Source organism: Octopus bimaculoides, chromosome 30 (assembly GCF_046866305.1).
Source record: "Octopus bimaculoides isolate indiv1 chromosome 30, ASM4686630v1, whole genome shotgun sequence".
NCBI lineage: Eukaryota > Metazoa > Mollusca > Cephalopoda > Octopoda > Octopodidae > Octopus > Octopus bimaculoides.
The window spans coordinates 12,465,812-12,478,311 of NC_142957.1; the positions used below are offsets into that span (position 1 = coordinate 12,465,812).

The following is a 12,500-nucleotide window of genomic DNA, read 5'->3' on the forward strand; positions in this document are numbered from 1 at the left end:
GAGCATGCAAATTTCGAGGTCTTTGTCAAGTTTTCCCTTGTAACAGTCAATGAATATGTACTCTGTGAAAAAAGTACAGATTATTCCATTAGTATAATGCCAAATTGTTTTATACATATATATTTGTGTGTGTGCATAAAACTTGACATGAAAAAACAAACAATATACATGTGCGTATGTATGTATGTGTATATAAATGTGTATATGTATGTATGTGTATTGGATTGGATTGCCCATGTTCAGTGTAGTGCAGGACGAGGGAACAAGGGGCAGTGTCTCCATTCTCCACATAACTATATATATATATATATATATATATATATATATATATAGTGAGAATTTACAAAAAACAGAAGACGAAGACGGCTGTATAAACAACAAACAGACGTATTAGTTTAACGCTCAGGAAGTGAGAAAGTCTTATACGTTTCGCGCCTATGCTCTTCGACAGAAAGGAATACAGAAATAAACAGAGAGAAAAAATAAAAAGGTACAGTGGCTTGTGATCTGTGCATGTATGCATGTACATATATATATATATATATATATATATATATATATATATATATATATATATATATACATGTACATATGTAAGTATATATGTATATACATATATATATATATCAAATTAAATACATAACCAAAAGAGCTACTAATAGTTTCATGCTTTTATGATACTTGAGCAGGCATATTTATAAAATATGCCAAGTATCTGTGGTATGTCAGCTTTGGCAGAAGTTATTTAAAATTTGCCACTTTACCACTTGGAGATGGTGTGTACGCATTGTGCAGTGCACATGTTAGAGTCAAACGCCTGCATGAATGACGCCCATGCATTTTGCGTACCGATGGCAACACGAATGATGTAACAGCAGACTATGATAATAAAAATCTTGCTTAATAATACAGGTTGTCTAAATACCATGGAGTAGTTGAACTTTACAAACACACACCCTGCTCATGTTTGTTTGTGTGTGTGTGTGTGTATATATATACATGTTTGTATGTATGTGTGTGTGTGTATATATATGCATATGTATATATATATGTATATACATGTATATTTATATATATGCATACATATGTGTGTGTGTGTGTCTATATGTATGTATGTATGTATGTCTAAATGTATGTGTGTGTGTCTATATGCATGTATACATGCATACATGTGTGTGTGTATATATATATATATATATATATACATATATGTATATATATATATGCATATATATGTGTATATATACATGTATATGTATATATATCTGTGAGAATGTATGTGTGTATATACATATATATGTGTATATACATATATATGTGTACATATATATATATATATATACATATATGTGTGTGTGTGTGTGTGTGTATATATATATATATATATATATATATATATATATGTATGTATGTATGCATATATGTCTGCGTACATATACATGTACACACATGCAGAAATTACTATAAGGTCCTAGTTGTGTTACAGTATTATATTTGTATTATATTTTATTTAAATTTATACTTTAATACAAAAGAAAAATGTATTTTGGCATGTGTGCGTGTATTTATAAAGCATGTGTTACAATATATATATATATATATATATATATATATATATATTTATATATATATATGTGTGTATATAAATATATATATATATATATATATATATATATTCTTTCACGCATGTAGATGTTACTTTAGAATGAAATGTTAGAATGTGCTACAAATAAAAGAAAATCGTTAAAAACCAATCAATTGTCTGAATTTTTTTTTCTTTAATTTTATTAATTACTTTTGAATAGGGCAGTAATTACTTACAAAAACAACAACAGAGCCAACGACAGCAACAGTAAACATCAATAACTAACAATTCCTTAAATAAACACAAAATCTCATTTTAGGGGGATTATACCCCCCCACTCCCCACCCGCCCAGTATTATGACTGGTACTTATGTTGGTAATAATAATAATAATAATAATAATAATAATAATACTTGTTTCGATTTTTTGTCACAAGGCCAGCATTTTTATGGGTAGGGTGTATGTTGATTACATTGGCCAGTATGCATGAGAAGATGAAAGGTGAAGTGGACTTTGGTGGGATTTGAACTTAGAATGTAAAGAGCTGGACGGTATGCTTCGAAACATTTCGCTGAAGGCACTAAAGACTCTGCCATCATTGCAGCCTTAATAAAAAATGGTAATCCCTTTTACTGTAGGCAGAAGACCTAAATTTCGTGGGGAAGGGGTCTGGTTTATAATATTGATAATATATATATATATATAAAGCATAAAATATCAGGAAGTATGAGAGGTGAATATGTTTATTTAAACACTTGTCATCTTTATGATTACATCTGTTTCGCAGCCTTCAGTGCACTGATTTGTAAACATACAATTGTATTGTATAATGCATACCATGCAAATTAGTGCAGACATGTAAGCATAATCTGTTATACACTGAAATTACTATTACAAAAAAAAAAAAGAAAAAAACCAGCTGCGAAATCGTAAGGATTTATAAGTCGTTTAATGAATATATTCACCTCTTATACCCCACTGACTTTTTATGGTTTATATGTTCCTTGTGAAATAATTTCATAGATTAGATCTCCTGGATTTCAGCTGCATAGCACTCTGCATTATACCCCGCCTCATTGGGTTACTTATGTGGTCTGATAGCCAGGTTCCCGTAGAAGAGCTTCCTGTGGTAGTCATATGATTCTGTGGATCTTATATATTGCACTGCAAATATATACATACATGCATATGTATAAATAAATATATACATACATGCATATATATATATATATATATACATGCATATATATATATATATATATATATATATATATATAGTCTCTTTGAGTATATATTGAGCTCTTAGCTTAGGTAGATGGGGTTTTTTTTTGACACACACACACACACACACTTCAAAAGCAAAAAATAAACAACCTCTAATCTAACCATGGTTACTATAGAACTGTGCATAGACATAAAAAAATATGAACTAATATACCTTACATGAAATATTACCCTTCAAAATGTATCCCTAATTTTATGATTTTTTGCCCTCACCTCTCTGTCTTTCTTTCTTTTTTGTTTTGTCATCTATCTATCTGTCTGTCTGTCTATCTATCTATTTGACTGTCTCTTTTTTTTCTTCTTTGTTTCAAATTTCAATGAATAAAAAGAAAAAGTTTGATTTTATTTTCATTTCGTTCATTCTTCAATGATAAAAACCCCAAAGATGTTTTATCACACCGATCCAACGCGGGGAGCCTCTCCGTGCTAGCTAGGCCTGCTAGAAACGGCAGCCAAATCTTTTTACAAATTACACCCCGTTGTCTCGAGAAAGAAACGAACTCATTGGAGAATGTATTCTCTCTAGAGATGGGATAGTCACGGGTGGAATCGCTTTGATCGTGAGTGTGTGGTCTGTTGGATCAGAAATCACCTGCGTATGAACAAGACTACACATTGCACAACGTAGTCGCGGACGCGGTATATCAAAATACAGAGGGGATGGTCATGGTTGGAACGCCTTTGATCACACACAGGCCTGTTGTTATTGTGTTAGCTGCAAGTCAACCCCTGGTCAAGGTTACTTAAGAACAAAGACGTTCCAGCCGTGACCTCGGTAAGACGAAAGGTGAAGTTGAACTTGGAACGTAAAGCATTGCAAGGTATTCTCTATTCAGCGCTCTAACGATTCTGCCGATTGTCACGGCTGGAACGCCTTTGGAACTCTAAGACAGACAGACAGACATATAAACAAGGTGTTTCCTACTCGCTGGTCTCTGTTGGTCACGTGCAACATCGTCTGCTCTTGCCATTTGGTCACGTGATCCATCGCTTGCGCTATTCCGTTTGGTCACATGCTCTGTAGTCTTCTTTTCCCCACTTAGACACGTGATACGTCGTCTGCTCGGGCAATGTGTTCACGTGATACTCTTGCCAGCCATTTCCATCCTATCTCTCTCGTTCCTATTACTCTTTCTAAATCTTTTTTCTCTGTCTTCCTCTTTCTCATTACCCTTTCTCTTTCACTCTTTTCCCCCTTTCAGTTAACATGTTTCTCACTCTTTCTTTCCTTCTCTCATTCAGCTACTATCTCTCACTATCCCCTCACTCTCTTTTAGTTACCTTTTCTTTCTCCATCTCGCCCTTTCTTTTAGTCGTCGTTTCTCACGTAAGCTCCCCCTCTCTAAGATCTGCTGACTCTCACTCAATTCCTCTCTCTTTTAACTACTATTTCTCACTCCACCCCTCTTTCTCTCTCTCTTAACCATTATTTCTCACTACTCTTTTTATATTTCTTTTCTCTATTTACTGTTTCTCATTCCATGACTTCCTCTCTCTTGTAGTTACTGTTTCTCTCAATTTCACCCTCTCTTTTAACTACTGTTTTCCTCAGCCTTCTCCTCTCATCTAACTACTGTTTCTCTCAGTCTCCCCCTTTCGTTCTAAACAACCGTTTCTCTCTGTATCCCCTCTCTTTTAACTACTGTTTCTCTATTTCCCCCTCTCTCTTTTAACTAGTTTCTCTCTCACTCTTCCCATCACCCTTTTAACTACTGCTTTTCACACTCCCTCTCCTCCTCTCTGTTTAAGCTTCTATTTCTGACTCACCCTCTCCCTCTCACCTAATTTCTTTCTCAATACCCCCTCTCAATATTTCTCACTCCATCTCCCTCTCGTTTATCTGCTTCGTCACACTCTATCCACCACCTCTCTCTGATAATCTACTGTCTCTCACCCCCCTCTCTCTTATAGTATACAGTCTCTCACCCTCCTTTCCGCTTTCCCTAACCAAGATCGGTTGTCAAGCGATGTTGCGGGGGTGGGGACACAGACACACAAATACATACATATATATATATATACGACGGGCTTCTTTCAGTTTCCGTAAACCAAATCCACTCACAAGGCTTTGGTTGGCCCAAGACTTATAGTAGAAGACACTTGCCCAAGGTGCCATGCAGTAGGACTGAACCCGGAACCATGTGGTTGGTTGGGAAGCAAGCCTTTTACCACACAACCACTCCTGCCAAGGTCGACTTTGACTTTCAACCTTTTGAAGGTCACTAAAATAACAGTTGAGCACTAGGGGCCGATATAACTGGCCCACCTCTCCCCACCTCTCCCCACCCCCACCTCCCGAACTTTTCTGGATTTGGGCCAAGATTTAAAACGAAATATTTTCAGGTGAGAATGCAACAAGCTGGTAGAATCGTTAGCACCAAAGCTGGTGTAAACTTATGTTCCCATAAGTTAGCTGTTCAGCCCAAAGAGAGCGATAGAATAAGTACAAGGCTTATTAAGTCCTGGCGGGGTCGAGTCCTTCCACTAAAAACCCTTTAAGGCGGTGCTCCAGCATGGCTGCAGTCAAATAGATAACAAGTAAAAGTAAAAAAGAACAAAAGAATACAGCTTAGAGATATTTTGCCATTCGTGTCTCCGGCTGTCACGTACGTCACGCACGAAATGTCCTAGCGCAGTTATCTCCCTTCAACCATTACCGTTCCGTTAGAACGAACTGATCTTACCAACTCTAGACCCAAGGCCCGAAATTTTGTGGGAGGGAGGGAGGGAGGGAGGCCAGTCGATTAGATCGACCCCCAACCTCCCGCCAGTACGCAACCGGTACTTAATTTATCGACCCCGAAAGGATAAAAGGCAAAGTCGACTTGAGTGGAATTTGAACTCAGATCGTAAAGGCAGACAAAATACTGCTAAGCATTTTTGCCCGGAGCGCTAACGACCCTGCCAGCTAGCCGTCCCTTTTCTTGCCTGAAAATATTAATTGCTAATTCATCTGAATTTCTCCAATGCAGCATAATAAAAACCTTATTGTGTTTATTTACACTCCATCATCATCATCATCATCATCATCATCATCATCATTTAACGTCCGCCTTCCATGCTGGCATGGGTTGGACAGTTTGGTACGTCTTCGGCAATAGGGTTTGTCAGATACTGACTGACCTGCAACAACTGCAGCCCTTTCCACTACAGGCACAAAGTCTGAAATTGTGGAGGAGGAAGAGGCTAGTCTATTACATTGACCCCCAGTACATAACTGATACCTATTTCATCGATCCTGGAAGGACGAAAGGCCAAGTCAACCTCAACAGAACTTGAACTCAGAATGTGAAAACTGGTGAAATTACCGCTAAGCATTTTGCCTGGTGTGCTAACGATTCTGCCAGCTCGCTGCCTTACTGCAACATTTAATAATGTAGTCCAAGATGTACTATGTCTGAATAAAGTCAGTGTGCTAGAAATAACAGCTAGATTCCCCCGAAGCTGCATTCTCCAATGTGTCCAACGATGGACACATTGGCTAATGCAGTCCTAGGTAGATAGATGAAAAGGACCAGATGGTCAGAGGTGGAACTCCATTGATCATAGGTTTGCTCCCTCGGAGCTGTCCTGGGGTTAAACAACAGTGACATGAGATGGGATGGTCGTGGTCAGAACATCTTTAATCATCAGTGTTGGTTTACAGGTTGACTAGAGACTAAATATATATATATATATATATATATAATGAAATTATTGTATGCAGTGCTCAGGTGCACTACAACTTGTCAAAAGTGCGCATAGAGCATATGCAGTATTGTATAAATGTCTGGAAAGTGAACAGTGTACGAGTCAGATACATGCTTGCGTGTGTATGGAGGGGAGAAAATCAGGTGTAGTGTTTGTTGGCAAATCTCAGTGAATCATGGAAGCTTTGAAGGATGCAATATATATATATATATATATTTATATATATATATATATATATATATATATATATAGGAGAGTATTGTAGTTCGCTTGAAGCATTGTGTATTGTATGTAAAGAATGAAAAGTTTAGAATGGTATAACAATGGACTATATATATACCTGTTGTAATTTGGCTTTCTATAGTCCAATGATATTTCGGAATTACAATTCCTTCTTCATATCTTCTTAGCTGGAGACTCCGAAATATCATCGGACTATAGATAACCAAATTACAACAGGTATATAGTCCATTTTTTTGTTTTATAGTGCATTGTTGTACCATTCTAAACTTTTTATTCTTTATATATATATATCCTTCATGGCCGCAGTCAACTGACTGAAACAAGTAAAAGAATATATATGGTCGAGTGATAGATAAATTTGTGTTAACTTGAAATGTGGTGAGAGAAAGATTTCACATTTTTAGTCTGATAATCACGGGAGACAACTCTGGCTACGATTTAACCATTCTAGCATAAACCAGGAAAATTAACGATGTTTTTTGGGGAGTGTTGCTCTAACAGAAAGGGGTTAAATACCGGAAAATATGTTGAAGCAAAGCCATTCTATCACTTTCCTAGAATTTTTCGTTGGGTCCAGTATATACTAGGATTAGGAGGATTGGCTGTTCAATGGAAAAGATGACGATTAGGTCTGTGTAAGATGTTTGTGGAATGTGTTGTCAGTTTGTGTGTGTGTGTGTGTGTGGTGCATGACTCAGTGAAGGTGCATGGTTCATTGGTTAGAGCGGCGGGCTCGTGATCATGAGGTTGTGAGTTCAATCCTGGACCGGGCTGTGTGTTGTGTTCCTCAGCTGTAGAAATGAGTTGTGACGTCACTGGTGCCAAGCTGTATCATGGCCTTTTCCTTTCCCTTGGATAACATCGGTGGTGAGGAGAGGGGGAGGCTGGTATGCATGGGTGTCTGCTGGTTTTCACTAAACAACCTTGTCTGGACTTGTGCCTCGAAGGGTAACTTTCTAGGTGCAATCCCATGGTCATTCAAGACTGACCGAAGGAGGTCTTTACCCTTTGAGATATGTGTAGTGTGTGACAATATATCGCCTTCAGTTAACGTCAATTTTTCATGCTGGCATGGGTTGGACGGTTTTGACATAGAGTTGGCCTAGGCAGAAGACCACACTAGGCTTTACTGTCTGTTTTGGCAGGGTTTTTACGGGTGGATGCCCTTCCTAACGCCACCACCACCACCACCACCACCATCATAATCAACACCCCGCACCACCTCTATCATCATCATCATCCTCATCATCATCCTCCTCCTCCTCCTCCTCATCATCACTACCACCGTAACCCCACACCCCACCCCTACTACCATTATCATCACCATCATCAGTCACCACCACCACCGCCTCTACCACCACCATCATCATCATCATCATCCTCCTCCTCCTCCTCATCATCATCATCACTACCACCGTAACCACACACCCCACCCCTACTACCATTATCATCACCATCATCAATCAATCACCACCACCGCTGCCGCTACCACCACCATCATCATCATCATCATCATCATCATCATCATCATCATCATCATCACCATTACTACCACCACCACCACCACACACCCCACCACTACTACCACCACCACCACCACCATCATCATCATCATCATCATCATCATCACCGCCGCCTCTACCACCATCGTCATCGTCATCAGCACTACGAAATATTTGCTAATTTTCTTTCTCCTCCTCATGTCCAATTTCTTCTCTTCACAGGAATCCCCCAGGAAACACTGGACAAACTCCGTGATGAGTTCACCACTGACGACAGACTTATGTTCACCCAAGGTGTATGCAACCACGTTAACATCAACGAGATATCCCGTTGTCCTCGGCAACTACTTGATGTTAACCATGTTTTCAGTGTCAAGGTATATTTTATTCATTTGATTTTTGATTTTTTTGTTTCAGTCATTTGATTGTGGCCATGCTGGAGCACCACCTTTAGTCGAATCAAATTGACCCTGGGACTTATTCTTTGTAAGCCTAGTACTTATTCTATCGGTCTCTCTTTGCCGAACCGCTAAGTTACGGGGGACGTAAACACACCAGCATCGGTTGTCAAGCATCATCTCTTTTTTTACTTTTCTCCATTAACAGGTCGAAGAAGCAAAACCGGTGACCCACCAGAGGGCATCGGGACGATGTTGGATATTTGCCGCACTCAATCAGATGAGAATCCCATTTATGGAAAAATTTGAAGTGCCAGAGTTTGAATTCAGCCAAGCATATCTGTTCTTTTGGGATAAAGTGAGTAACCCCACCAGCTTCTGCTATCTGCCTATCTCTCTCCCTCCCTCCCTCAGAATTATCTATCCATCCATCCATCCATCTGTCTGTCTGTCTGTCTATATATCCATCTCTCCATCTATCTATCTATCTTCATATTCATCTATCTATCTATCTATCTATCTATCTATCTATCTATCTATCTATCTATCTATCCATCCATTTATCTATCTGTTTGTCTGTCTGTCTATCTATTTATCTATCTAGCTACCCATCCATCCATCTATATATATATATATATATATATATATATAAATGCATACACGCACACACATATATGTATATTTATGAATATGTGTGCATGTGTGTGTGTATGAATATATATATGTGTGTGTGTGTGTGTGTGTGTGTTAAGCAAAATATGAGTTAGAGTTTATGCAACGATCTAAGGGATAAACGTATCCATAGTCACTCCTGGTCTATTACCTCACTATGTATAGTCCTAGCTGTAAGGTATACAGTAATTAGTAATTTAAAGGTGAAACTGTGGTTTAATATAAATGGTTCTGAACTACAATTAAACTATGACTTTCTAATACCAATGACCCAGCCTCTCATTGTTAATTACTCTCATTGTTAATTACTGCTCCATTTCTTTTCTTTTCTTTTCTTTTCTATATATGTGTGTGTGTGTGTGTGAATATTTATAAGGCAATGTATGCATACGCACACAAGCATATACATATCAGGCTCTCTCTTTCATTTACTTTCTCCCTCCATGCTCTAACTCATTCTCTCTGTCTCTCTCTTTTTCTCTCTCTCCTACAGCTTGAGAGAAGCAACTTCATCCTGGATGCGTTCATTGACTGCGCTCGCAACGGCAACACAGCCGGCAGCCGAGTCGTTGACCATTTGCTGGTCAACGCCTCCGATGATGGTGGCCAATGGGACATGTTGGTCAACTTGATTTCCAAATATGGTATTGTACCGAAGAACATCTTCCCAGACACTGTGTCCTGTGAGGCTTCAAGATATTTGGTCAGCATCATCAGTCACAAGGTATGTATTGGAAATAAACTCTCATGCTTGTCTTTGTGTATGTATACAGGGTGGAGTCAAAAGGTTCCAGGATTAGTTATCTATAATAGTAAAAATGAAATTCTGTTTCTCCATCTGGGACCCCTGTATCTCAGTCTATACTCTTTTACTCTTTTACTGGTTTCACTCATTTGACTGTAGCCATACTGGAGCACTGCCTTTAGTCGAGAAAATCAACTGGAACGCTCGTCGTCGTAACTGACGGAGGGCCAATCTATATTCTTTGATTCTCTTATCCTTTTACTGGTTTCACTCATTTGACTGTGGCCATACTGGAGCACTGCCTTTAGTCGAGAAAATCAACTGGAACGCTCGTCGTCGTAACTGACGGAGGGCCAATCTATATTCTTTGATTCTCTTATCCTTTTACTGGTTTCACTCATTTGACTGTGGCCATACTGGAGCACTGCCTTTAGTCGAGAAAATCAACTGGAACGCTCGTCGTCGTAACTGACGGAGGGCCAATCTATATTCTTTGATTCTCTTATCCTTTTACTGGTTTCACTCATTTGACTGTGGCCATACTGGAGCACTGCCTTAAAGGTTTTTTTTTTTTTTTTTTACTTGAAGCGATCGACCCCCAGGACTTACTCTTTCTGATCCTAGTGCTTATCCTATTGGTTTCTTTTGCTGAACCACCAAGTTATGGGGATGTAAACACACTAACATTCGTTATCAAGCCTTGGCGTGAGGCCAAGCACATACACACACACACATACACACACACACATACACACATAAATATATACATACATATATACATACATACATACATACATATATATATATCTATATATATATATATATATATATATATATATATATATATATGTATATATATATATATATATATATATATATAACGGGCTTCTTTCAGTTTCTGTCTACCAAATCCACTTACAAGCTTTGGTCATTTGGTCAGCCTGAGGCTATACTAGAAAACACTTGCCCAAAGTGCCATGCAGTGGGATTGAACCTGGAACTATATGTGAATCCATGTGGTTGAGAAGCAAACTTTTTTTTACAACACACACACACGTTATAATATAGACATAAATAAGTTTTGGAACTTAATTTCACTTGAAAATAATTCCCTATTTCTGTCCCTTTTTTTTCTTTTTTTTTTTCCCCTTTCGTTCTCCTAAGATGCGAGAGTATTGCAAGATCCTTCAAGAAAATGTCATAAAGGGAGTTGCAGATGCTGATCTTCAGGTTCTAAAAGATGGAATGGTTAAAGAGGTAGGCACCGGCACATCTTTTATTTTCTCTTTTATCTTTTGCTAATGTACAAGCATGCATAAATACACCCACACACACACACACACACACACACACACACACACACACACACACACACGCACACACATGCACACAAATGCATTGCCTTTGTTTTAATTAATTTTGAGAATATCATCATCATCATCATCGTTTAACATCCGCTTTCCATGCTAGCATGGGTTGGACGATTTGACTGAGGACTGGTGAAACCAGATGGCTGCACCAGGCTCCAATCTGATTTGGCAGAGTTTCTACAGCTGGATGCCCTTCCTAACGCCAACCACTCCGAGAGTGTAGTGGGTGCTGTTTACGCGCCATTGGCACAAAGGCCAGTCAGGAGGTACTGGCAACGGCCACGCTCAAAATGGTGTATTTTACGTGCCACCTGCACAAGAGCCAGTCCAGCAGCACTGGCAACGATCCCACTCAAATGTCTTTGCACGTGCCAGGAAGGCGACGCTGGTAACGATCAATAATATTAAAGGGACAGGAATGAAATGACTGAAAACATACACTTTCCTCTTCAGGAAACATACGCATACTAAATATATTTTCCCCACAAAACATCATTGTTAAAATAGGGTATGCATCTTACATAGCTGCAAATGCGGTTATTCTTTCATTCATTTATTATCTTCTTCTTGCAGTTATACACCATCCTGTCTGTTACCTTGGGTACGCCACCCAAAGAGTTCGTCTGGGATTATTACAATAAATCAAAAGCTTATAACTCTATCGGACCCATCTCACCTCATGACTTTTACCACCAACACATCAAACCTGTGTCTGATGTCACAGATATGGTAAGATACCAGGTCTTTTTTCTTTTTATTTTCTGTTTACTGTCATTAAGCTGAGGCCATGTTGGAGCAATGCCTTTGTATTTAATACATAGTTTACCTCTCTCTCTCTCTCTCTCTCTCTTTCTTTTATGTTTTCTTTTATTAATTATTGTGTATTTTAAACCTTTTTGTTACCATCATCATCATCGTTTAACGTCTGCTTTCCATGCTAGCATGGGTTGGACGATTTGACTGAGGACTGGTGGAACCCGAAGGCTACACAAGGCTCCAATCTGATTTGGC

General features: G+C 38.5%; 2 protein-coding genes across 3 annotated transcripts in view; both read left to right on the top strand.

Moving 5' to 3' along the window:
• The window catches only part of LOC149130212 (uncharacterized), a 34,406-nt gene extending 34,073 nt beyond the window's left edge, over nucleotides 1-333 (top strand). The window contains exon 2 of the mRNA XM_089346209.1: nucleotides 1-333. This exon is cut by the window's left edge and continues 5,150 nt beyond it. The gene's annotated coding sequence lies outside the window, so the exon portion shown is untranslated.
• LOC106869468 (bleomycin hydrolase) overlaps nucleotides 1-12,500 on the top strand; it is a 64,820-nt gene that overhangs the window by 46,279 nt on the left and 6,041 nt on the right. For both annotated transcript variants that reach the window (XM_089346207.1, XM_089346208.1), the window contains 5 exons: nucleotides 8,527-8,681; nucleotides 8,911-9,060; nucleotides 9,868-10,098; nucleotides 11,284-11,376; nucleotides 12,063-12,218. In XM_089346207.1, the coding sequence (XP_089202333.1) occupies nucleotides 8,527-8,681; nucleotides 8,911-9,060; nucleotides 9,868-10,098; nucleotides 11,284-11,376; nucleotides 12,063-12,218 (785 nt within the window). The remainder of the gene's footprint in view (nucleotides 1-8,526; nucleotides 8,682-8,910; nucleotides 9,061-9,867; nucleotides 10,099-11,283; nucleotides 11,377-12,062; nucleotides 12,219-12,500) is intronic.